This window comes from Acipenser ruthenus, chromosome 21, assembly GCF_902713425.1.
Source record: "Acipenser ruthenus chromosome 21, fAciRut3.2 maternal haplotype, whole genome shotgun sequence".
NCBI lineage: Eukaryota > Metazoa > Chordata > Actinopteri > Acipenseriformes > Acipenseridae > Acipenser > Acipenser ruthenus.
The window spans coordinates 25653459-25679367 of record NC_081209.1 but is presented as its reverse complement, the minus strand read 5'-3'; the positions used below and the strand labels follow the sequence as shown (position 1 = coordinate 25679367).

The 25909-nt window shown below is 36.6% G+C and overlaps 3 protein-coding genes across 3 annotated transcripts; all 3 read right to left on the bottom strand.

The window, feature by feature from the left end:
* Nucleotides 1–5089: 5089 nt before the first annotated feature.
* LOC117427932 (protein KTI12 homolog) lies at nucleotides 5090–9851 on the bottom strand. Its single transcript, XM_034046327.3, has 9 exons — nucleotides 9569–9851; nucleotides 8936–8987; nucleotides 8580–8632; nucleotides 7587–7642; nucleotides 6619–6698; nucleotides 6313–6472; nucleotides 6148–6210; nucleotides 5893–5961; nucleotides 5090–5310 (listed from the first exon to the last, which is right to left on the bottom strand). Exons 1-9 carry the CDS (start codon nucleotides 9717–9719, stop codon nucleotides 5167–5169), a joined length of 828 nt encoding a protein of 275 aa, XP_033902218.3. The 5' UTR covers nucleotides 9720–9851; the 3' UTR covers nucleotides 5090–5166.
* A 2119-nt stretch (nucleotides 9852–11970) lies between these two features.
* On the bottom strand, nucleotides 11971–14212 carry LOC117427693 (bombesin-like). Its single transcript, XM_034045908.3, has 3 exons — nucleotides 12822–14212; nucleotides 12478–12680; nucleotides 11971–12066 (listed from the first exon to the last, which is right to left on the bottom strand). The coding sequence occupies exons 1-3, from the start codon at nucleotides 12985–12987 to the stop codon at nucleotides 12016–12018; spliced, it is 420 nt and encodes a 139-aa protein (XP_033901799.1). The 5' UTR covers nucleotides 12988–14212; the 3' UTR covers nucleotides 11971–12015.
* A 7682-nt stretch (nucleotides 14213–21894) lies between these two features.
* On the bottom strand, nucleotides 21895–25260 carry LOC131699146 (signal peptidase complex catalytic subunit SEC11A). Its single transcript, XM_058995279.1, has 6 exons — nucleotides 25073–25260; nucleotides 24338–24447; nucleotides 23749–23898; nucleotides 23215–23334; nucleotides 22689–22746; nucleotides 21895–22582 (listed from the first exon to the last, which is right to left on the bottom strand). Exons 1-6 carry the CDS (start codon nucleotides 25121–25123, stop codon nucleotides 22532–22534), a joined length of 540 nt encoding a protein of 179 aa, XP_058851262.1. The 5' UTR covers nucleotides 25124–25260; the 3' UTR covers nucleotides 21895–22531.
* Nucleotides 25261–25909: the final 649 nt, after the last annotated feature.

Here is a 25909-nt window from a genome sequence, read left to right as displayed (position 1 = left end):
ATCCAAGAATGGGGCCGCTCCTGTTTTGGGTAAAATAAGAAAAAATACTTTAAAAAAAAAAAAATTACATATAATGTGCTCTTCCACGGACCCAGTAGATCTTACCCTTGTTTGTTTAAAGTTTAGACATGACCATGTCTGTAAAGTCATGCAGCTCAGAAGATTTGACTATTTACTGTTATGGTCACATAGCGTGCCTAACACCTGCAGTAAGAGAGCACCCTATATTTCAAGGAGCCAATTATAACGGGCCCTCTTGTGGAAAGATCATGAAGTGCAGCAGATGCTCTCGCCCCTTGTTAAGAATGTTAAACATTATCACGTGCCCTGGATTTTACTTTACCGACCAAAATCTCCTAAATCCCAAATCTGTGTGACCTGTTTAAATGCAATACTGGCAGATTGTGTGGCCAAGTCTTTAGTATAAAAAGGGACCATCTATTCCACTCCTGGCATCTTGCCAACCCTTTAAAGAGGATCAAGATTAATGTTCACTTGAACAGCACCGCTGCCTTGCAGTTTCTGTGTTTTATTAGAAGTGTCTCCTCCAATCTGATCCGGCAGTGTTTCTAGGACTACACTAAACGACGAGCCTGTGGTGAGATCCCCCTTCATAGTTTTCATAGCTTTGTTGGGTAAGACCTCGTGGGTGAAAAGTTCCCCTTTTTATACCAATACTGCAAGATGCAGAAGCACAGGCTCCCCACGTTGCGCATGATGCTGATGGTAACATGCTTGTGGAAGACGCTCTACAACCACGTAGTGTTTGTGTTTCCGTAGGTGATGGTGAACTATTTTAATTTTGTGCGCATCTGCTTGTCGGTGGAAGATCACATTGGCTATGACCTGCCCTGGGCGCAAACACCTGACACGCTTCGGGCTGTATGGAGGAGCCGTAACTCATGACACGGATTCAACAATATCCAACCAGCCCGTTTGAAATCCTTTAAACTTTAATATACCTCTATGTTGAGAGTAATTTGCAATCTCCAGAGGCCAGCTAATTAGTGAAATGACACAGTACACGAATGTTTTATTGCAAGTTAATATAGCCAGATCCATGTTTAATCCTTTAATCTACACGACCAGTCTAACAAACACTGGTTAGGAATTACTAATACAGTCTGTATGATACCCTTAAGAGAGCTCCACAAGCACTGCTTGAAGCTGTCAGGGCATTAGTTGAATTATTCGATCCTTTCAGAGCAACGGTGCTTTGTTACGTGACACAATCACGATGCAATTTGTATTACTTAACACAAAGCTATATTAAATCCTCCAGCTCTGGATTCTAAATGACATTTACAGTGATTTTAGAGACCGGAACTCAGATTTCTAAATCCCGGTTGAATAATTAGATACAGCCATAATCAGGGCCGGATTAACGCATAGGCAAATTAGACATGTGCCTAGGGCCGAACTAAAAAACGTTTTTGTTGTATTCAAATTCAATAACAAATTAATTGCAAAATGTTTAGATGCCAGTTCTATTTTTTTTTTATTTTTTTTTTTTTTTGACGAGAAAGATTGTGAATTGCTAAAACTGTTCATTAAACAGGAGAGGCATAATGTGAAATAATGTATAATGTGATATGTTGTAACAATTGTAAGTCGCCCTGGATAAGGGCGTCTGCTAAGAAATAAATAATAATAATAATAATAATAATAATAATAATAATAATAATAATAATAAAAAATCAGTCCAAAGTAATACTGTATATGTTACATTCAGGTAGAAACGGAATCAGTGTATATTTTGCAAACTCTTGTCAAATGTATTTGTAAATTAAAATTATTTGACAGCTAGACCACTGGGAAACACAAAAACAATGAATTCCATTGTATGGTCATCTTTTGTCTTGAAGAGATCTTCCATTGAGATAACATATAAAAAGAACATAATGCCACATTTCCATAGAGAAGGATAACACATCTTACAGGACACAGTAGGATGGGTTAATCCTTCAATGTTTTTTTTTAGGAATTGTTTCATTTTTTTCAACAGAACCACCTAGAACATGTGTTTATCGAACAAAGAATCTGGGTTAGAAAAAGACGGTTTTAAACCCAACAAGAACAACTTCTCCAAAGAAAAGGCACAGAAATCGTTCTTCATTCTAATCCACCTTATTGTGTGATGTCCTGTCTTCCGTTTGAACTGCAATAAGTGTCTGTGGAAGGATTAAAAACGAATCAATGCATAGATTAGTTACTTTCCTCTGTCCAAGCGCTTGATGGCAGTTTTTCACCTTGCATCCAAAATATGTGAGCCAGCCATGCATAATTGAACAGAAAGCAGCTCAATTAGTTTAGACCTTTCAGGCACTTGCAAATCTCTGCAGAAGATATTTCATTGCAGTGGACTCAAGGTAAGATTAAAAAGATCTACATTTCCAATGTTGTCACACCAAATGAAATTCTACACTTTTACTGTGAAACATGCGGAAAGACTTGGTAAGGTTTTCCGAGGAGCAATGCTGATCTTTGTTTCTGACACTAAACCACTTACACTAAAGTAAAACGGCTTTTTATATGTATTTCCCTTTACAAAACAACACAGTGGCTGCACTGAGCCATGTTGATGAAGAACTGGCAATCACATTTCATTTGAAATGATTTAAGCACACGGTACCTATAGTCTGCAGAGTAAAAGACTCTGACGACATTGTATCGGATCAAATTCAGCGGGGGTGGAGAGAATTGCGGCACAGCACAGCCTGAGACATCAGGAATTCGGGCTCTTAAAGCTTCTGTCAAAATGACACCTTATACCTCTGATACACTGCCCAGCCTTCAGGTTAACATAGTTTGTGTTCTGTTGCACTGGGACATGTGTAGCCTTTATGCACCTATAGTCCCCTTGTATTAGGGGCTGATAGGAACTCTCAAATTCCAATGCTTAGGGCGCCAGTAGAGGCTCTGTGTTGACCTTACCCTTCCATATTAAACACAGCATGCCATTTCAATAGTTTGTACTGGAAACACGGCTCTTCAGTGTTTTCCAAGGGGGGTTCTTTTAAGAAGGGAGAACTGAAGTGTAGAACGCAGCACTCGCAACACCTCTGAGGTCACTCCTGCAGCTTTACTCCCAGCTCCATCTCATTATTAAAGAGTGGCTGCTTTGATCTGTCGTCTTTGTCAACTGAAAGGATTAAAAGCCACAAGCAAGTGATAATATCACCTACTATAACCGAGCATGTTTTCTGACATACCTATTTCAGCTTGTAGAAAAAACTCACTACTGCCTGAAAGGAAAATTATTTTGCATTATGCACCGTGTCACACTCACAAAAGCAGATAGCTGTGCTCTAAATTCCACTGCATAAATCTCCGAAGCCCTCCGAACTTCGATCACTCTTTTCTGTAAAAGACAGTTTGCTATTTTAATATCTTTGGTTTTCTACTCTACAGATCCAGCCAGAACATTGCACAGGGAATTGAGCAGACATGAATTCCCATCAAACACAGAGGATGCGGTCATTTAATTAGGAATGTTTTGCTATGGTGAGCTTGTTGAATACTTTAAATAGGCTCTGGTTGTGTTCATTATTGACAGCTGGGTGTGCATTACTAACGGCTAGTGACCGATCAAGCATGAGCACAGCAGCGGATGTAACACATATACCAATACAGACCGCTGCTCCTCATGCAAATCTGAAATTGAGAAAATGAATAGGTTACAAATTGTTTACTATTTAAAACCCTGGAATGTGTGAACCACAAAAATTGCATGCTGTAGCACAGTGGTTAGATTAACCCTTTATTTAGTAAGATAAAAAAAAAAGCTTTATTCTCTTAATTTCAACTTAATAACTGCATATGTTTTAACAGCATACCTGCCATTAAAGAAAAATAGCTGTAACTAAGAGATAAAGAGCATATTTAATAACTTAAGCACCCCCAGGAGCACCACCTGTAGCATCGTCTTTTCAGGCTGTACCGTTCACCTTACACCTAAGATGTTCAGATACGATTATACAGAACAGTATAAAGACATTATTTTGCAAGCTGCATTTCAATGAGACGAAGGATCCAATCCAGGTAACAGTAGTGGATAAACTAACTTGCCCTTGCAAACAAATCACCATGTCAACAACATTTTTGGTATTTGATGTAATTACCATATGACATGGTTATGCCCTAATCTATGTTACCAGTTAACTTCCTGTGTTAGGTGACAGGATGCCCTATGGGTAACACAGAACACACATCTATGCTGCACAGGAAATGAACCAAAGTGCCTGGAAAAAATGAAAATAATGTGTTTTGCAGATTTTTTAATAAAGAAGTCCAGTGCCTGTGCTCATTGATGCAGGAGTCACAGTATTTTGTAAATTCAATGACAAACCTTTAGACTAGAAGTCTTTCTAAAAGTCTTCAAATGAACAGGCCGACACATCTAACAGTGTTCACAGTTTTAGCTCTGTACTTCCACGGCTTTGACGTGATGGAAATTGAGAAGTTGGCTGCCCACGGTAACCCTACATCCTATCAGTGGTGTTACGGCAGGTGTTTCATTTCCTTCTCTATCCCCTGTAGTTTTGATTAACGCTCCGTTAAGAACATTAATAGAGAGACTCTGTGGATCAAACACTGCAGCTGCATTGATCTAAGAGTGCTGTGTGCTTTTTCTAGCCTCAGATCACATTAGTTTCACCATTAAAATTACTTAATTAGGTTTGCTTCTATTTCCTTAGCACTTCTGTTACAACTAGTAAATCACAAGCGCTTGTGTGCTAGCACACATACCATCACCTGAAGCTAAAGCTGGTGAGGTAAACTGCAGTAAATTAACACCAAATCCATTATGGATAAAGCATTAAAATGATCCTTTTACAGGAAAATTCAAATGGGGGAGAGCTGTTTCATGCGGTAAATGATCAAACACAAAATAAGTGCACTAAAGGGACCGAGCAGTTTTGTTTGTTTTATTAAATTTTTTTATTAGGCACAGTAATACTTAAAATGTATTATACATTTAAAAATATATATCTCAAATTAAAAGACATAAAATCTCCAGTAAGTAATGTCATTTTGAAACTTAGTAAAACAATTTTTATGACTCCAAAAATATACTGGGTTGTATTAAAAAAAAAAAAAAAAAAAAGATCCTGTCCACATCGCAAACTACAACAATCCCTGTTAAGAATAACAAAACAAAAAGCCTTAATGTATACTCTTGTTTAAATATTGTACAAACATGTTGGCTATTTTTCCAATATTTTCTGTGGGATGCATCTTGGTGTAGCTGATAAACTGGCGCCGCAGTTTTCGTAGCTCTGCCATGTTCAGGCTTCTGGTCAGCTTGATGTATGAAGATGTTAAGGCAAAATAAATAAATAAAAAGGAGGCTAAAGATGTTTCAGGCATTCAGGTCCTGATGCCAATTTATCAATTTGCAAAGCTCCCTAAAAGACTGATGATGCTGTGCAAATACTACACTTAAATGAAACAGATTTCACAGTCAGTCGAGCCCAGAATTGCATATAGCAGTATTCAAGTCTCCAAGTTTACAAAATAACTATGATTTCATCTTTGTCACCTTAAATAGGATCAAAATGATGGCACTCTAAGTGCATTGTGTGAGAAAATGCTCTCCTTACCATTTCTTTACAACACATGTGCAAGCAACAGCATCCTGAAAAGGAATCTTGAAAATTGGGCAGGACCCAGTCTACTCATGGAAGAAATCCCAGTAAATAAACACAAACTTCTTTCCTAGTTTAAGCTGTGCATTTAATCAAGATTTCACACCTGGCTGGCTGTAAGATCGATTGAGCATCTCTTTGTGAAATTACCTCAGCAGAATGAATGCATCGCTGCTTCTCGTTGCTTTAAAGATTTGATGACACGCAGATAAGAGCAATCTACAACATGTCTCAGCAAGGATATTTTCTCAGAGGCTTCGGGTACAGCTATAAGATCTCCAGGGACGCTTGTCTTTTGGGCATTTAATACAGCCTGAAACAGAATGGACGGCAATTACAATTAGTTTAAAAACCCTTCTGCTAATGTAATTAAATTAAGCACTTCTACTAATGTCATTAGATTTACTCAATACACTACAATAAGACTTCCCAGCCCTTAAACAAAATGACCTTTCAGGTTTACACAAGAAAACATATACTTCAAAAACACTGAATCTACCGTCACCACATCCTGGGTAACTTTGTCCAATTCGTACAAAAAGTTTGAAGATGAAAGAGGTTGCTGCAAGAAAACAGAAATGAGAAACCATTTTGTTGATGAATAGATTATTTTTTAAATTTTTTAACACAATCAATGCAATACAGTAATTGGGAAATGACTCACGCTTTGTGTAGACTGGTTAGGCGGGGGTGCTTTTCTGTGGAAGATAGCATCAGAGATTGCTTCAAAAGGTAGTGTATCTTCTTTCTGTATGGTAAACAGGGGGCTGTCCCATCTGTTCCGTGAGTCCGGTGTTTCAAACCTCATAACAAGGGCATCTAAACTGCAACATGAAAAGCAGATATTGTACAGTCAAAACAATGCTGCACTTCAAGTTGTTATAGCAGAAGTTTTTCAAGGGTTAAACTGACAGTTCATATTTAAGAGACATTGTTACTGTAAGTCTAGCGTTAAATAACCAACACTTACATTTGTTGGGTGTACTGCTTTTCACATGCTCTGTTGTTGTTCCACGTAGAGCTAACGTCTGGTGATGTCAAGCAATAAATCTACACATGCAAACAAACAATTAGGCAGGGCCACTTTAAAACAAAAACCTTATCAACTTTAAACCAAGTTTCTTGTGGTTATGAGTTGGAAGAGTTCACCAGTCACCATGATATTTACAAGCCCAGTGCAGACAACTGCCATGTTTACAAGTCCTAACCATATAAAAATAGCGATGGAAAATAGACTTCCATTGCGTAGCAGTTTGATCCATTACAGATTTTACTATGGAGTTTAATAAGACACCCCTGAGCTCGTTACCGATACACTGAGGTTAATCAAGCTTGTAGTAAAAGCTGAAATGGGTGAAACTGCTATGCAATAGGAGTCTTATTTCTATCCCTGAAACAGGTTTATGCATACCCTGAAAATGTAGATCAGCGACCATGCTTAAGGAGGTATGTGAAGTGAGCTCAGGGTAAAAAGATGACAGAGTGTCGTTTCTTTAGTGTTAACAGGCTTCTATTTCTATTTTAAATAAGTGTGCCAATACTACACATACCCTTCAAATAATTCCAACACATAAATGCTAAAAGACTGCTAGTCCACATGGTTGCAACTGAAATGCTGCTTTCAAATTCAGATCATGGCCACTTGAACTAACAGAACATGTTCATGAAAGCATCAGACTACCATTCACCAAGTTCTGCTTGCATTTACTAGAACAAAGAAAATTAAACACAACCTTCCCATAAAATGTCAGTAGGAATTGTATCACTAATTCGTAAGCAGCGGGTTATATGATGAACACACTTTTAAAAACAAATTAGGTTTTAATCTTCACTGAATCAGAGAATGATGCACATAAGCATTTACATTTACCGCAATTACTCGAACAACTGCGATAAAAATCACTGCACCATAATGTAATAACAAGCAAACTTACATACCAGACAGTGTGGAGTCTGGGCGTGTTTGATAAGACAAAAAAGTTCGTATCTGTAACCTGAAAAAGAAAAAGTACAAACAAGATAAAATACTTACGACAAAACAACCACTCACTCTGCAAATCCTCGGGGAAAATAATAAAGCAGTCAGTGGATATAAACGCCAACTGACTTGTAATATATGTATTGCTCTGATAGGTTTACATCCCACTTTAAATATGAATAAATCAATACCGAGTTGACTTCTTTGCAATGTTATTGTATACTAACCTACATCATGCCTTTATACTTTGCTTTATTTAACCCAGCAGAAAACAGAATTCAGATGCCTAATGAGATTATCAATTTAAAATGAATTTGATCTTTTATCCTGCAGCTTGTTTTCACCGGACCACCCCTGCTGTGCAGGATCCCCCTGTACCTGCGAATACGTTCTTGTTATCCTTCATCCCCAAGGAAACGACTCATTAGTCATTGCAGAATTATAATTGGATCGTTACTTCCCAGCGAGTACCTCTATACAGCAAACTCAAATAAAGCTACATGCATTTCCTTCCAAATTAACACAGGTGTTAAATACAATGATGCTAAAAACATTTTCTGCCACCACTCAGTACACTCAGTAAGGGTTCTGGGATGACACCTTCTCTGGAATGGCATGTGCGGCAGGACTTATTTCAATTAGACTGATTTCACATTATATATATGTGATGGGGCAGGAGGAAGCCTAACTCTCATTAAGAAACAGTGAGTGGCAGGTGTAGTATGATTCAAATGTCATACACCTTTACTGTGATTATAGGGGAACTGTTAAAAAATATATATAGCATAATAATTTAAACAATTTAATGATGAAGAATTTCCACCTAAATTCAATGCTGCATTGCCCAATGCTAAAGTCCGTCTCTCAGGTCTAATTTGAACCAATCTTTTATATTTATATTCTAAGTGAATGGTGATGTGTCATATGACAAACATTGTTTTGTATTGACTTACCTTTAATGTAGTTGAGTGAATCTAGAATTACAACATCATCTTTGTTAACTTTCCTAGTAAAACAAAAAAGAAAAGTATCAACATGCAGTACTTAGAACAAATGTAATTTTGTGAATTATTTGTATAATAGACAATACAGCATCCTATTTTTAAATACAGTTTAATATGGTCCTCAGTTTTACATTAAGTAGTCATATAAAAACCTTTAAAATGTGCCTGTTTGTCATTTGAAATCATGGATTAAGGTGTTATAAATGATGGATGCTGAGTGTAAATACACCCACGCTTGTTAAACTTCATTCACTCGTGCTGTGTACATCTCCTGGCTAAATAACGAGAAGTGAAGAACGTCTTACCTTTCAACTTCAGCTCGTAATTCTCCCCTTAGGTTTTTCTCTTTCTGGGAATCTGTTGTAGAAAATATCTCTGGGCCATGAGAATGGCATTGATTCCAACATATATGTAACATCCCACACATCATTAAACACAGTCACACAACACACAAATATCGTGATGACAACGAAATGGACATGGCTGGGCTAGGCACACCCTGTATAGACTTATTCCCAATCCTAAATGGTCAGAAGCTTAATATGGAACAGTCCACACTGATTCCCTGGACCGTTTTTTATCTTTAACTAAATAAAAGTGTTAACCAGCTAGGTTATAAATACTCATAACAATTAGGCAGTTAGTTTGACAATGATTTACAGATTTACATTAAGTCCGAGGAAACAAAAAAAAAAACTGTTTTATTGATCTGTTTATTTAGAGAAAGGGAAAAAGGGATTCAGGCTGCGGTCCGGATTTTGAAATTCAGGTACGAACTGGAGTCCGGCCCGTATTTCATTACCCACCCCAACTACAGACGCTAGTCAACATTTACTGTGTCAAACTTGAGTCTTGACTATTATAAATATTATTATATTTGACCTAACCTGGGTAGCAGTAGTAGCAGCCTATAAACAACTGGAGTCAATCTTACTGACCTGCATACACAGAGTTTTGTTCAATTCCCACAGTCTCGTCTCCCACGACATAGACTTTCCTGTCCGTATTCTTCAGTATGTATTCCTTTAATTCTTGTGTTCTGCGGCTCTTACCGCTACAAGGAAACCCACACATCACTACCAGCGGCATTTTCTTTAGATTAAAATAGACAACTATGCGCTGAAGTTACGAGATACGCTTCATTTGTTGACAATCAGGAAGCAGCCATTGTTACCCGGAAGCACTTGCCATCAACTTCAGCTAGTCCGTAGTAATCTAGTTAATAGAGCTACATAATAATAATATGCATTTGTGTGAGTGTTTATATATATATATATAGTATTCTATAATAATAATTGATTGTTTTTTTAATGATAGTATTGAACATCATTTTAACATTAATATAATTTAATCATTTTAAAATTTGTATTATATCGAGTGATGATTTTTAAGAAGTACTGCATTAACAAATATTTATTTCATGACAATTTAATTTACCACATTTTTCTTACTTTTGAAAGTTACATTCGTCAGTGCCAAAATGCACCATTAAATACTTGGAACTGGAATGTTTTTGCAATTATTAGTAATTTAAATTATTCCTTTGTCCTCCCCCAAGAGTCTGCTAATCTCGTTTAATTAATTTAAAATTTGATCAGCTCACTATTTTTCCACAGCTATTTTACTCATATACCTCACACAATCTTCAGAAAGGAAAAATACAGGAACAGTCAGCCTTTTAATAGTGTGTCCTGTAACTCTCGTTTCTAATTAGGGTTACAATTGTAGACCTAATTGGGGGGTTTCCCTCTGAGAAAAAAAAGAGCTAAAATGCAATTTGGTAAATATCTTTGAGAATCTACAATGGTCTCTGTCCAGCAACACCTATGTCTTTAAAAAAAACACACACACACACACACACACATTAGTAGTACTACCCGTGACTACAATGCTGTACATATAACTAATAAGATTCCTTTGCAATCTTCCTTCATGCAGAGAGCATTGTTTGTATGCCGAAGGCTGAGCCCCCTGCTCCTCCTCACTCGCTGTTCTATGAAATAGTGAAGAAAGACAGGAGCAAGGCTGGACTGCTTTATTTCCTTTAGGTGACAGATCTTGAGATAACTTCTTCATGAAAGCAGCTACCATGATCTTTTAACAGGTTGTTATACCAAAAAAAAAATAGTTTGAACCTATGGTCCATACAGTCTTGGGTTTAATATAAAACCAAAGGCTTCTTAGCTATTCCTTAATTGGATACTGCATATTTGCAAACCCTAATTTTGTGTCCATTTGAACCCATTATATAGTCTTTCATTAGAATTTCAACTGGTTTGCCCTTTGCCTTTTCCTTGCTGCTCATGTATGTTGATTGACTGAAATCAAAGTGTGGATGGGTTTTTCCCTCTGGGGCAGATCTCCACCAGTGTTCCAGCATGGTGTTGAGGGGACTGTGTAGCTGTTGTCCTTTTGATAAGATGTAAAACTAAAGTCCTGTCTACTTTCTGGATATTAAAGATATCACTGCACTATTTTGAAGTTGAGCACAGACGTCACCCTGATGTCCTGCTGCCACATTCCAAGACAGATTAGCCAAAAACAAGCTTGCTAATTCACCCTGCCCAGGATTATTTTATGTAAATAGTTGGATTCGTTTATGTAAACCAAAGCACAAGAACAAGCTCTGTGGTCAACATGATACCAGAGAAGAGCCATTGAGACAATGGAAGGACTACACTGTCTGGGCTTCAGTCCAGATGAGAAGCATTAGGAAGCACCTCTTCCCTGGAGACTAACACCTCTGAGAAATGCAAGTGCAGCTGATACTTTGGAATGTATGTATTTAGTTTGTGTGGTTTTAAGCATCTACACAAATTGTTTTCAATACTAATTGGAGCAGGTGCAATTTAGTGCAGTCATAATGCTGTTGTGGTTTTCTCAAGACCCAGTGTGGCTCTAGTGAATTTAAACAGCACACATTTTTTGGAGTAGTCGCACTGCAACTATCGCAAAGAAACTGTAAGATTGTATTTAAGTATTAGCATTCATTCTCGGCACCACTTCTCTGCAAATCATGTTATCTTTATTCACAGTTACATCAGTAGTAATGCGAAAAAGGTCAGAAAAATATACAGGTAATACTTGCTCCCTTTTTAATAAATTGATGATAGATATTATATAACAATATTACAGATACAACAAATACAAAAAACAAAGGACAAAATGTAGCTACAATAAATGACAAATACAACTCACTCAGAGTCGTTGCTCAGTTATAAACAAAATCCTTTTGAAATGTCTGAAATCCCCCCTCAATACCATAGGAATATATATATATATATATATATATATATATATATATATATATATATATATATATATATATATATATATATATATATATATATATAAGAATTGGGGGAGGGTGGGGTTTCCATCACTTTCAGGTGTTTTGAATGTAGCTTTCCAGTATCTTCATTAATAAACCAGTCTCCTGCAATATAAAGAATGGATTTTATTTATGAAAAAAGGAAGGCTATGGACATTTAGGACAAATAAATCTTCAGTGTAGGAACTCTTTTTTTAATGTTGTCATTTTTAGAATGGCGATATTGTGTAGCCCATTATCTAAATGATTAATGTTTCATATGTTCCTTCCAAATAAATGACTATTACAAAAGCAGCATACTGATGATTATCATTTGTCAGCATGCACCGATGGCCAAAGCAGCTAAAAGCGACCAAGTCATAGCCGAATGATGGAAAATATACAAGCTGCTACCTCACACTCATAGAAAGATTTGGGGGGAAGACGACGATTGTATAAGCTAGTTTTTCACTATTAAAATTACAACAAAAAGAAACCCTATCTATTTTAATAAATCCAAATGTTGGTCTCTCTTACCTGTTCGTTTACGTCTAGTTTCCCTCTAGTATCCTGCTGCTGCGCTTTCAGGGCGATTTTCAGCACCTCCTGTGTGATCAGCTCCCAGATCTCCTGCACGTTGATGTCGCGATCCAGAGCCTCCCTGAGCGAGTTCACAGACTGCTGGTCAGGCGAGTCAAGTACCGGGCTGTCCAGAACACTCTTCTTACCCATGAAATGGCCTGGAAGAGAACAATGGGTTTGTTGGACTTCAGAAGTGTTCATGAAAGTGAGATTGCATGCTTGTTAAACTACACACGACAATGATATATTTAAAATCGAGAGAATGACACATTTTTTAAAAAAAGGTGTTAGATACTAACCGGTTGCCCATAGGTTTCCTCTCGGGTTAACGTTAATCTTTGCAACTTTGTTTCTCAGTTCAGTTAGATCTAAGCTTACTGATGTAGTCACCGAGATGTAAGAAAACAGAAACAAGTAAGTAAGGAACCCCAGCTGGCAGATCTGGTGCACGGTAACTTCAGACATTTCTCCTCAAGAACAGTAACGGAAAAGATGTTCCTGTGGTTGATGCTATGCTGGAAACTGTTCTCTTTCTCTCTGTGGAGTCTCGATAACTCTCGAAGACCGAAGCTAATGAGAATGTCCCTGTGGCTGCAGTCAGTGGGTGCTCTCTTTACTGTCAAGCGGTCTGCTCTGGTATTTATATGGTCCAGACAGGGGTGGACTATTTCTGCTGCATTCGAAGTGATGAAGTTCCTACGCAAAACGGGTTGCTACAGCGTGGAATATATTTAAATATTCTACAAACAACACTGAGACTAAAGCCAGGTATTTTTTTTTTTTGAGTGATCGATTCCGCGGTGGTGTGCAGCAATAGGAAAAAGACAAAGAAGAAACTCGGAGGACATTATTTGTTAGATTGTAATTTCAGGATGTAGCCAGCGCAACCGAGCATCATTTGTTTTTCCCCGATCAGGTCTATATCAATATAGAAAAGTAAAACATGATGTAAAATGATATCATTTCTTAAAATGTATTGCATTTATTAATACAAATTATTCCCTAACAGTCATTTGAAAGTGTAAAATGTACCTATATATCACACTGACAATGTTTTGGACATTAATATCGATTTGGTTAATATTACCTGTTAGTCTAAATTTATACTCTGAATATTAATTGCAATGACTATATGATAAAGACCCATTTAATTAACATTGTCTGTATTAAACAGGGAGAGAGCACATTCTCAAAGCACATTCTGTAGTGTAACACTGTATTCACGATGTTTTCTAATAGCATGACAATAAGAGCTGGGAGTGAGATCAGTGAGGATGATAAAGAGCTGGGAGTGAGATCAGTGAGGATGATCAGAGCTGGGAGAGAGATCAGTGAGGATGATAAAGAGCTGGGAGTGAGATCAGTGAGGATGATCAGAGCTGGGAGAGAGATCAGTGAGGATGATCAGAGCTGGGAGAGAGATCAGTGAGGATGATAAAGAGCTGGGAGTGAGATCAGTGAGGATGATCAGAGCTGGGAGTGAGATCAGTGAGGATGATCAGAGCTGGGAGTGAGATCAGTGAGGATAATCAGAGCTGGGAGTGAGATCAGTGAGGATGATACAGAGCTGGGAGAGAGATCAGTGAGGATGATAAAGAGCTGGGAGTGAGATCAGTGAGGATGATCAGAGCTGGGAGTGAGATCAGTGAGGATGATCAGAGCTGGGAGTGAGATCAGTGAGGATGATCAAAGCTGGGAGTGAGATCAGTGAGGATGATAAAGAGCTGGGAGTGAGATCAGTGAGGATGATAAAGAGCTGGGAGTGAGATCAGTGAGGATGATCAGAGCTGGGAGTGAGATCAGTGAGGATGATCAGAGCTGGGAGAGAGATCAGTGAGGATGATAAAGAGCTGGGAGTGAGATCAGTGAGGATGATAAAGAGCTGGGAGTGAGATCAGTGAGGGTGATCAGAGCTGGGAGAGAGATCAGTGAGGATGATAAAGAGCTGGGAGTGAGATCAGTGAGGATGATCAGACCTGGGAGAGAGATCAGTGAAGATGATAATCAATTTTAAAAAGTATAAAAACGAATTGAGTGATGTGTTGACTGCTGATGGTGTATCTGTGTTTAAAGTGTTGGTGCCTTGCAGTGTGAGTTGATTTGATGTATTATAAATTAGTATATCACTTGGATCACTTCCAAACAGTCTTGGCTGTTCGTGGGATGGTGTGCTCAATGGAAGATGGGATTTTATTCATGAGGATGGGATTTTAACAAATATTTAATGCACAACACTGTTGAAATGTGTAAATGTTTTGTATTGTTATTAAATTGTTTAATTTGTGATTTTTCTGATAATAAAGATTTATTTTAAAATAATGAAATATCTATCTATCTATCTATCTATACACCAGCCTATATTTTCAATGCAAAACGATTTAATTCATGCCAATATAATTACCACTTAGGAAATATTGGTATGTATGTACTATATAAGACTACACTTGTACTTTTCACTGGTGATAATGTAAGAAATCTGAGTTTAAAGTTAAGTAGTGAAAAATATATTTCACCAATGTTTTACATAAATTGTATTTTATTACTAGCTGAAATGTATTGTTTAGCACTATAAAACATTACTCTCTCTCTCTCTTCTATATATATATATATATATATATATATATATATATATATATATATATATATATATATATATATATATGTATATATATCCACAATTGGGGCATTTTGCATAAAAAAGATAGGAGGGTGTCACTATCTTTGGATAGCACTGTGGATGCACATACACTAATAAACAGGGCTCAGGTGGTAGACTGGATTAATGCATTATTTGTCTTTGACTGGCAGAGTTGAATTGTGTCCTAAGTAATGTCCAGTAATTACAAAGCTATCCTAAACTTATGCGGAGCTGTCATGCATACTCAGTGGACACAGCAATACATTTTTTGCTTTAAAAAGAATTTGATGGGGTTGGTCAGGCTGCAGAAATAGATCTTGAACTCAATGCGAAATATTCTCTGTATTATAAAAAGAGATAACTGTAAGGCAGAACCGTAAACTGAAACATTTAAAAAAAATGAAATGCAACAGCTGGAGAAATGTTCTTCAGTGCTATATCTATTCTTGGTGACTTTATTGATAACAGATCAGAAATACAAGAAATACAGAAAGATGAGCAGACAACAGAAACCAGCAGGGATTCAAAGTGCAAATGCAGTCCATTATCAGCAGCAACACAAGCATCTCACACTTCCACGGGAGGTTTGCCTTGATCCTCACTGTGACAAGTTGAGATTGCAGTCTGGAGCCTCGTATTTACAATGACAACATGACTTCTGCTTGTGATGTCCTCTGGACGACTAAGACATGCATTGACTGGCAAGCTACAGTATTAAGGAAAAGCTTTGCTGTTTTTGATTTGATTCATGAGTTCTTAAGTCCTGAGGGTTTCGCTGAAGCACAAGACACCACTTGCTCTCTCTGTCCCCTTCTTTTCATGCTTTCATGTGCTAAAATAGTTTCAAGGAGTTCAACTCTAGCCTGAGTAACAAGAGCAAGAACTTTCGTTTTGGACCTCTTTGTTTTTTTTCTTTCAAATCTACATCCATTCCATGGAAATATTTTCATTATTTCAGCATTGCAATAAAAAAGGTGTGACCCTCAAATATGCAAATTGGCTAATTCAGCAAAACACAAGATTGTCCATAAATACACAAAGCTGCATCAAGCTTTAAGTATAATAAGATGTTAAATTCATTCAAATAAACATACTTGGCAGACAGCTCTGAAACTGAACATGAAAAAGGACAGACTATACAAGAAGAGAGAATATAATGCATATGTTGAACATATTTAAATACGTTTCATATATTTAAAATAGAGGTTCAGCATAGGATTTAACAAGCCATGTAATTAAATAAAATAGTTTTTAAGCATGTTGTTGTTTTAATCACTCTAAATTGACTAAAATATAACAAATACCAAAACAGTAACTTTAAAATATAAATATGAAATATTTTAACTAAAAGTTGCAATCAAGTTTTTTAAATGTTTCTTCAAAGCTTTTATAAAGCTGTCTGAACTAGATTTAAAAAACCTGGCAAAGAGTGCCTCCCGTTTGTGTAGATTTAATGAAATGTCACTCTCCTAACAAGTGTTTGATTGCCTGCTGCTAGCCCTTCTCTAAGCAATGACTTTCTGAACGGTGTGCCAGGCATATCAGCCAGTGAGAGTTTATTGACACCCATCCATTTATGCACTTCAACCCAGTAAGCATGCAAGAGCATGAGAGAAGAGAAGCAACTGGCATCATTCAGTCATGTGGCAGGGTTAGTGTAATGACTTGATTGTTAATTGTTGATAAATCCCTGTAGCCAGGGTGGGGCAGTAGAAGGGGCACTACAGAGGAGGAGAGGAGTGCGGTGTGTTTGGAAAGAGAAAACTGTGTCTAGAAAACGTGTACTGTGTGCTGTAAGTACGATGTGCACATCTAGTGTTAATAATCACTGAAATACAAGACAGTCAAACACCTTAGCTGTACTGTCTGGTAGTTAGGGAGGAACTTCAAAAGTTTATAGCACTCCAAAGAAGGGGTTAGGTTTTTGTTTTGTTGTTACTTTTGTGACAATAAAAACCTGATTTATTGCAGTTAAATGTCTCCAACCTTGTTTGTGTGTCTAGCAATCTTGCACCCTTGTCAGCCACAGTACCCGCATAAAATTGTTCAGTCACATATAATCACCTCTACGATCAAGGAGCTAGGAACAGAACAAGACCAGCACACCAGCATCCTCTTTCTATTAAAACTAATGGCTGTTGATACATTTATATGATATACTGTGTGGCTCTGGAGGTGCGTTGCATAGAAATTTTAAAAAGAAAAAATATGAAATGTTTACTAGAAAAACTGCACAACTCTGAGGGAAGTCATATTCTTTCAGTTTTTTTCCGCAGTTTTTGCAAAGTAGCTCCTACTTCTTGTAAATCCTTATGTAGAGGCCAATTAAAGACAAACTGTGGCAACGGTACTCTTTTATCCATTTTAAAAAATATATAATTCAATAGATACATATGTGTTTTGTTTTTTTTTCAGCAACGATATGATGATATGACGATTATTGACTGGCTAATGAAATTGTTTCTTCACGTGTATTAAGCCAAGCATCATGCATTTGCTATTCAGAGTATTATGTGGATTGTTCAGTGTTTTGGTTTAAAAACATATTTTAAACTTAAACACAGTAAAGAAAGAATTCTGAACTCATATTGCAAGCATTGTCTGAACAAGCACGCAGCTCTAGACATTACGGGAATCATTTTGTATCAAGAACAGCACGTTCAATAGCTGACAACTGGATGCTGTGGGAACTATGAAATATATAGAAGATTAACAATAAAGCAGATGGATCAGATTAGGGCAGCACAATTAAAAAAGGTGCCACAGCTGTCACTGCTCTCACACGTTTCTATAATACTCCTGGGGACTAACTGCCTTGATGTAATTACGTGTATAATGAATAATACAATATCACCCACAAGCGTCATGATAACTAGAAAAGGGACAACCAGCACACTCTTTAGCTGTAATAATCACCTTCATTATTGCAGTCTGTGTGCGATACAATATGCATGGCTTCCAATACATATCGAAATAAAGCTCCTTCTTGAAAAGTGTTTTTAATTTTAACTCTACGTCGGTTCTTTTTAGTACAACTGAATATGCCACTATGTTTTAAATGTACAGTAGCACTGATTGGAGTGGTGAGTCCTTCCATGGGCGTCGTCACTGCCTGACACTCACTCATATTGTCAGTCTTGGTTTGGAGACACTATGAGGTTGAATGTTCCTCATTCCCAGTTCAATGATATAAATCAAACTCCCTGAAGCACTCTCAAGTTTCTCTGTACCATAACACTGGGTAGATTTCTCTCTTAAAATAAACACAGAAAATCTGGTCCTCTGTGTATTCATTTGTAACTTTAAAAAATGGCCACACTATGAATTCACTTGGAACAGACTCTATTGTGGAATTCATAGGAGTTTGCATCTGAAATGTATTTGGTAGTCAAAGCATGTGATCCACTTTACTTCAGCAGATTCAATCCACTGGGAATGTTACAAATAACATACATTTTACAGCTTTTATTTCTCAGGATCAGAGAATGTTGAATTTCTGCATTTCTACAAATAATTACTCTCTAGTTTGTACATATTTTATAACAGTGCAATGTTTATTTAAAGTTGAGAGCTGTCCAGAATAATGCCCCCCACATCCACAGGGCTTTTATTTAGTAAGGACCAATAAAATCAAAGAATAGGTCAAACAAATTGTAGTAGGAAAAGATGTATTGATCTTTGATCCATTCAATCCCAATTGCAAACTCATGGGGCTTGAAAAACTGACAAATGAATCTCAACCAAACTCATCTTTCACAATTATTCTAGGATTGTCCAATTAAGCGGACTTTGCCAGAGCAAAACCGTCTGCTGCTGTTTTAAAAAAAATCCAGAGGGGTTTTAAGACAAATGTAACCTTTTCCCCCCACTAGATATTCTTTTAAAAAATGATGCCTAATAAAATACGTGTAATATTTCCATGTGATACTGTGTTAAATTATTTACATCATTTTCCTAATATATTAATTAATAAATAAATAATTTGTTGTCTTTTCATCAGACATATCCCTAGCCAAGAATACATTTAGTAATATACATTTCTCTCATCAGGGTATATTGCATGTCATAAGCCTAGTTCCTAGAGGTACCAGTATATTGACTCGTCTTTGGCTTAGTCTGGCACTGTGATTTGTCAAGACAAGCATGCAATGGCAGGTCAAAGTATCAGTCACCACACTGGAAGGTGATTTGCATTAAGAAGCTATTGTTTCACATGTGAAGAGGCTCTGTTCTTTTCTAGAGCATTCTTTGAGGACAGCATCCAGGTGTTCACATCATCACTTTAGCGTGACTTAAAGCCGAAGTGACTCAAAATCCCATTCACTGTTATTAGCTATACTCCTGCATTAAGCAGTAGGGGGTTAGAACTGAAATCGTCCAAATCTCAGGCAGCAAAACAAATTAAATAGATCGACTAGGGTGCCGGTTGGCACTAATTCACTATCATTGCATAGCTTTTACCTCTAATGGTTTGGACCCATAACAACAGGTTTGATGCCTAAAAAAAATTATTACATTTTATAAGAAATACGGTTGACTGCTAGCAAAATAAACAGACATGCTTAAAGGATAAAGCTTGGTACCGGATCCATTGTGGTGCTAGGAATACTGGGAATACATTCATTTTGGTGGTCTAAAAAAATCTTTCAAACAATGGGAAGTTTTTAGGGTATAAAAATGTGAAGAAAATGTGCCATAAAAATGTACCGCATGAAAAGGATTTTTTTTTTTTTTGCTTAAGAAAATGCAAGACAATTGTCAAAGGGATGAGCCCCGAGTCTAAAATGAAACTAAAACTGAAGTGCCGCTTGCAAAAGCATTCCAATAGCTAATAAGCATGCTTTGATTGTATAAGCATCTTTAAATAAATGTTGATGCAAACTTACAGTACATTGTCCTGACCTAACCCAATTGTAATCCGTCTAGTAGATTGTACTGTCTGTACTGTAGCTATGCCTGTGCAGATCACTGTGTACTGATCGAGGAGCTGGCATTGAATGGTTTCTCTGAGCTTAGACGGAACAAGAATAACACAAATTGCCCACAAAGTATTCGAATGTATTTTAAATATATTCTGATCATCCTTTACTATTAAACTCTCAATAGCACTGAGTGTTTCTTTTCGTATATTTCTCAATGTATAATAAAAAATCATTTCTGGGTGGTTTTATATCACCCAACAGTCGTGACATGAAAATTAAAAAGGATTTGGCACACTAGTTCTAAGGAAGGAAATCTGATTTCTCTTTCCCCAGTTATATGACCACCATTAAATATTTGTCACCTTGAAACCATTGCCTATATCTTCCTTTTTTAGTCAAATAATGGTTTGCTAAATCATTGCAGCTTGAATTGAATGCACATGGAAATCAAGTCAAAGGCAGTAGACTCGTTAAGTCTCATGTTGTGGAGTTTGTACATCTTTTATTAAGTGTATACCTTGGATAAATACTATATTACCCCCATGTTTAGACCCAGAGAGGGTTAGTAACTTGTTCTAACTTTTCTGATGTATGACGGAGGGTATAGGAATTCTGCATTATTTTGATTCGCTGTCTCCTGACAATCATGGGGCACCAATCAATCAATACTATAAAAATATAAATACAAATTCTGCATTATATCTTATTTTCTTAGACATACTTATAACTTTAACAAAATTGTTCATTACAGATTCAAGCAGAACACCATAAGAGCAGCGGCTATTCATTTTAATCCATGATTTTAAAAACTGGGTTTAGAATTAGATTTTATCGTGCCCAGTCCATCAGTTTATTTTTGCAGAATATTTCCAGAAGGGGAAAATCATAAATAAAATAAATCTTATGATCACATTATTTTTGAACTATTGTATTTGCTATTACTGTTGAATTGAATTGATATAGTTTGGCCTGATCAGCAATGGAAGCCCTGTGCAGTGTTGCTCTTAACAGAACACTTTATGCTATACAGAAAGTATACACTCCTGCCAGTTGACTCTTGACTTTGTTATACAAATCATTTTTTTCTCAGCTAACCCAATTTTACAAACCACATTGAAAAGGGGATTCTTTTCAGGCCAAAGGGTAAATGTGCAGGACCTGAATCACACGACTTCATGCTACAGTACTTGCATTCGAAAGTGGTTGCAATAAAACAAAATCAACACTAGAGCCAGCAAGGCTGCAGTAGCATAAGCACCAATGGGCCAATAAAGAGCACATTACTTAAAGCGGATGGGCGTTTGATTGAAAACGAGAGAACAGGGAGATTTCTTTGAAATTAATATTTCTGATAAAAATCAGCTACACACCCCTCAATTAGTGTTTTTATTTTTGACTACTACTAGGACTACCAAGTGTTTTTCAGTAATCTACCAGTCGTTGTCTGAAATGTATTTGGAAAATCAAAAACACATCACACCACAAAAACAGGAAAATGTGAATTACATTCCACCGATTCACTGGGGTATATTTTAACAAACTAAAACAAAACTGTATGACATCTTTAAATATTTCAACAGTTTGGTCATAATGTGACTTTGCTCCAAAAACGACAGCGCAGACTGAATTGAATAAATGACTTGACGGTGGTCCCATGGGGCTACTTTAACAGCAGGATATTTTCTCCTAATAAATGCGAAGATCACTATTGTGCAGGAAATAACTTTTGCCACTTGTTTTGGGGCAACAGAAAACCTACTTTCCTACCAACAATGAAGTGAAAAAAAGAAAACAAAAACATGACAGATCACAGAAGATGCAAATTATTTTATTTGTGTTTTGACTCATCAGATATCTGATAGCCTGGGGACACCAATGTGTGGTGCTTTTAATGGACAAGGCAGTTTAATACTGGTCTAAAGCTGCAACGACTGACTTGTAACCGACAGAGTAATGCAACACCAGTGCGCTAGCCCTGAGCAGGTGTGCGGAGTATCTCCAATAAAATTCTAAACACTCTGACTTTAGCTTTTAACATAAAAACACCCACTGATTTTCAAAGAAAAAAAAAAGCATGAACTAATGAACTGATTCCAGAGTTGGCCATTTATGTACATAAGAGAAAAAATGCTTTTAAAAACATATGCAACTTAAGTTGGCAAGAGTCAGTAAATGCTTAAGTATTACAGGCCACAGCTTTAATTGAGAGAAATTAAGTCCCAGTATGACAAAGCAATGATTTTTTATTGTTGTTATTTTTTAAACTTGGGTCCTGAGTTCAAACTGCCCAGGATAAGATAGCGTAGAAAGAAGAATAAAAAAAAATGACCCCACGTGTTAGGAATTCCAATAGTAAACTGAATTTGTACATTACACAAAATCTTTCTAACATGAGAGACGGTCTGCAATAAGCCTGGCAACAATGATTTGCGTCCAGATAACAGAATCCTCACTCCCGATGGACCAGTACAAAGAGCCCCAGAAGAAATAAAACTGCATACTGCAAAAAGAAAGAATCCGATAAACACAGTTAGAAAAACAGCTTGTTTAATGTATGGGAAATACTGTATGTGAATTTCATGCAGAACAAAAAAAAAAAATCCTACCTTAAATTTTGGATAGTCATTCATGAGAATAGTAACGATTCCTATATACGGCACAAACCTGTGAAAATTGTAATTAATTAGTGCAAAATAAAGGAAAAAGATAGGTCAGTGGTACGGCCCAACACAAGAAGCATTGTATTAGTAAATATTTAATTAAACAAACAAATGAACCTCTTATCTACAGGAAGGGGCTGTGTGTCTTGAATAAATTCTGTTGTATCCAATACACAACACAAACCTCATATTCTGTTAGAATGGAACTACTTTGGGGAATTCTAAATTGCACAAGCAATAGGTGAGGCAAGCACTAGGACATAACCAGCATCTACTGTAGTGGTATCTAAGGAAAAAGGGTTTAAATTAAATAACACCACTCATGCTGTGCATTACACCTTGCCATTAACTGATTTCTAGATACCAATAACACTTCATAGGAAATACATTCAGGGAGTTAATTAACATTCATTTCTACACAATCCAATGGGATGGAGCAACGCGAGCATACAGAATACTCAGACAGACTTACCCTCTAGCTCGTCCCACCACATCTTTCTTCTCCAGCCAGTGCTGTCCCTGCTTGTACAGACCTCTGTCATCTACAGCATTGTTGTCACCTTTAGTCAAAAACTTAATGTCTCCATTTTCCCTAAAAAATAAATTTAAAGAAATCAGGTCATTTTCAAATAGAGAGAAAATGCATAAAGGCGTTATGCATTTTTTATGAAGACAGTTTCATTTAAAACAATATGCATGTTGTATACAAGTAATATTACGTGTGTTTATGCATGTAGTTTCTGGTGTCTCTGGTAATGTCCAAAAACATAAATTTGGAAAGTATTAAATTTGCCAAGGTAGTCAAAATAATTTCTTCAAAAGGCATCCCTGCAACATTTTATTATAAATCACATTTCATTATTGTGTGTAGGTAAAGAGGTAAAGAACAGAGGGCTAGTAAAACAGTGCAATATATTAGGATTTCATGTAGAACAAGTGACAGACACAAAAAGCACTGAGGCCAGTCTGACAAGATAGATTCTTATTGTGTGTACTTCCAACATACTTCTCATGCACTTTGAGGACTCTGTGTACTATTGGGATCTCTCTTCCTTCTATCCTGAAGACAACAATTTCTCCAACTCGGATGGGATCTTCGACTCTGTTGGTAAGAAACAGAAGGTCTCCTCTGTGGAAAGCCGGCTCCATACTCCCACTAGAAAGCAAGGTTAATTTAAAGCAAAGAAAAGATAATTATTGTTTTAGGTTTTATATCAACAAGCAGGATTTTCTTCTTATAAAACAATAAAAACAAAGACAATCAGAACTAAATCTACTGACTTGAGCCCATTAATTTGGGTAAACTGCAACCTGACACCATCTTACTAGTAAATGAATTATTCAATTATATAAATTAACTTCTTACATGAAAGACCAACAGCTCAGTTTATGAGGCCATGAATATATGGTTCTCAAAATATATGTAAAACTGGGGCAAAGTAAGACTATGTACACAAACACGTCCACTACATCCCTGTAAAAGGTGTAAATGTCTTTGGTCTTGCCAACACTTTTGAAGGATTAAAGACACCAACTCTCTGAAAATGGATAGAGAGTTTTCTCCTTTGTGGTATTTATGGATTTCTTTAACCTACCTGAGTACGACCACAATTGGACTTTCACTGCCTGTGACCACCATTAAGCCTTTCCAGATCATCAAGGCTGAAGAAACTATCATTCCGAAGTTCAGGACCTGGTAGTAGAGCTGAAAGTTTAAAACAGAAACATTTCTTTTTCATTCAACCAGACCTTCTCCAAAAAGATACCCACAAAGCCAGCACAATTAACATTTTTACTAGTTAAATGCATCGGAAGACTATTAAAACATATTGAACGTGACTGTTTGTCAGCTTCCGAGCTGTTCGTTTGATTTACTACATCAACATTTATTTACAGCATTATTTAGGGCTAATTTACTTATTCAAAGCTGAGCTTGAAAGTATTCAAATATACTATAACAAAGAAAAAAAAACATATTTATTTATATATATATATACACTGAAATATATATATCTTGTTTTAAAACTCTCCCATTGTTTTGTTTTTTTAAGTTATTTATATCGTGCTATCAGAATTGTAGGCGCAAATGTGGTTTGCATGTTATTTGGAGATGTAATTTGCAAGATTTCAACAGAACCACTTACCTAATTATATATACAGAAACTACACTATATAAACGGTGAATTTTATTTGTGTGTGTTTTTGTAAAACACTCGTGCATGCACGCAAACCCGCTATTTTCTTTTTTCTCTATCTAGAGTACCGTATGCTAAGGCTACGTGTAATTAAATTAATAAGACAGTGATCCCCGCTTTTATTTCTGATCTCACCTGGCGTTTATTCATCCGCCGCACATCGTCTAGGAAATCCAAGGACAGCATTTTGTGCAGCAGCTATACAAGGGAATTAAAAATGTGTGATTCTAATTTAAAAAAAGGTAACAGCTTTGAGAGAATAAAGGCAGATTAGGAACTACATACAGATCTTCCGGTCCTTCACTACCGGAAACTGTATATATCTTTTTTTTTTTTTTTTTTTTATAAAACTTTATTTAAAACGCAACACAAACACAGAGAGACTCAGAGCCCCGAGTTGCACGTTGAAGGATAACAATGCAGTCACGGTTAAAATAGAAATATAATCTGTTATAATTCATGGCATATTTAAGTAATGGCAGCTTTTCCTCCTGCTAGTTGGTGGGAAAATACAAACATGCAACATAACTTTAGAGAGGGCAATTCCCATTGCGGTTTTTAGAAACCGTAAAGTAATTTTAAAAACAATGAAATCACGTGATACACATCTATATATTTGTTTCTAACGTACATGAAAAAAAACCCATCAAATTTACAATTATTACTTGTTTTGTATTGGATTATGATCGTGTTATCGGGAAGTGAATTTACTGGATTTTTAAAAGTTTCATCATTGGAATCTGAAGGTATCTTTACATTCGGTTGGTACAGAACTGATACAGTTCATATAGATCATCAAGCACCCATCATCACATATACGTAATCAATGTTCGTAATTTAAAATAATGCTTCACTAAAGTTACACTTACAGTTTTATAGCAGTACGTCCTAGGGCCGTAACCAGCCATTAAAAATCATCGAGGCACTTGCACCGCGCAACACCTCCCCTATACAATTTACAAGCCGCTTTCA

Excerpts from the sequence above, each read along its gene's own strand:
- LOC117427932 (XM_034046327.3), bottom strand. The coding sequence starts at position 9,719 with ATGCCGCTGGTAGTGATGTGTGGGTTTCCTTGTAGCGGTAAGAGCCGC. Across the intron at positions 8,633-8,935 it reads TTACGAGCTGAAGTTGAAAG|GAAAGTTAACAAAGATGATG; the intron begins GTAAGACGTTCT and ends TTGTTTTACTAG. Across the intron at positions 7,643-8,579 it reads TTCACTCAACTACATTAAAG|GTTACAGATACGAACTTTTT; the intron begins GTAAGTCAATAC and ends TTTCTTTTTCAG.
- LOC117427693 (XM_034045908.3), bottom strand. The coding sequence starts at position 12,987 with ATGTCTGAAGTTACCGTGCACCAGATCTGCCAGCTGGGGTTCCTTACT. Across the intron at positions 12,681-12,821 it reads AGGAAACCTATGGGCAACCG|GCCATTTCATGGGTAAGAAG; the intron begins GTTAGTATCTAA and ends GTTCTCTTCCAG. Across the intron at positions 12,067-12,477 it reads AACTAGACGTAAACGAACAG|GAGACTGGTTTATTAATGAA; the intron begins GTAAGAGAGACC and ends TTTATATTGCAG.
- LOC131699146 (XM_058995279.1), bottom strand. The coding sequence starts at position 25,123 with ATGCTGTCCTTGGATTTCCTAGACGATGTGCGGCGGATGAATAAACGC. Across the intron at positions 23,899-24,337 it reads CCAATTGTGGTCGTACTCAG|TGGGAGTATGGAGCCGGCTT; the intron begins GTAGGTTAAAGA and ends CTTGCTTTCTAG. Across the intron at positions 22,583-22,688 it reads ATGACTATCCAAAATTTAAG|TATGCAGTTTTATTTCTTCT; the intron begins GTAGGATTTTTT and ends TTCTTTTTGCAG.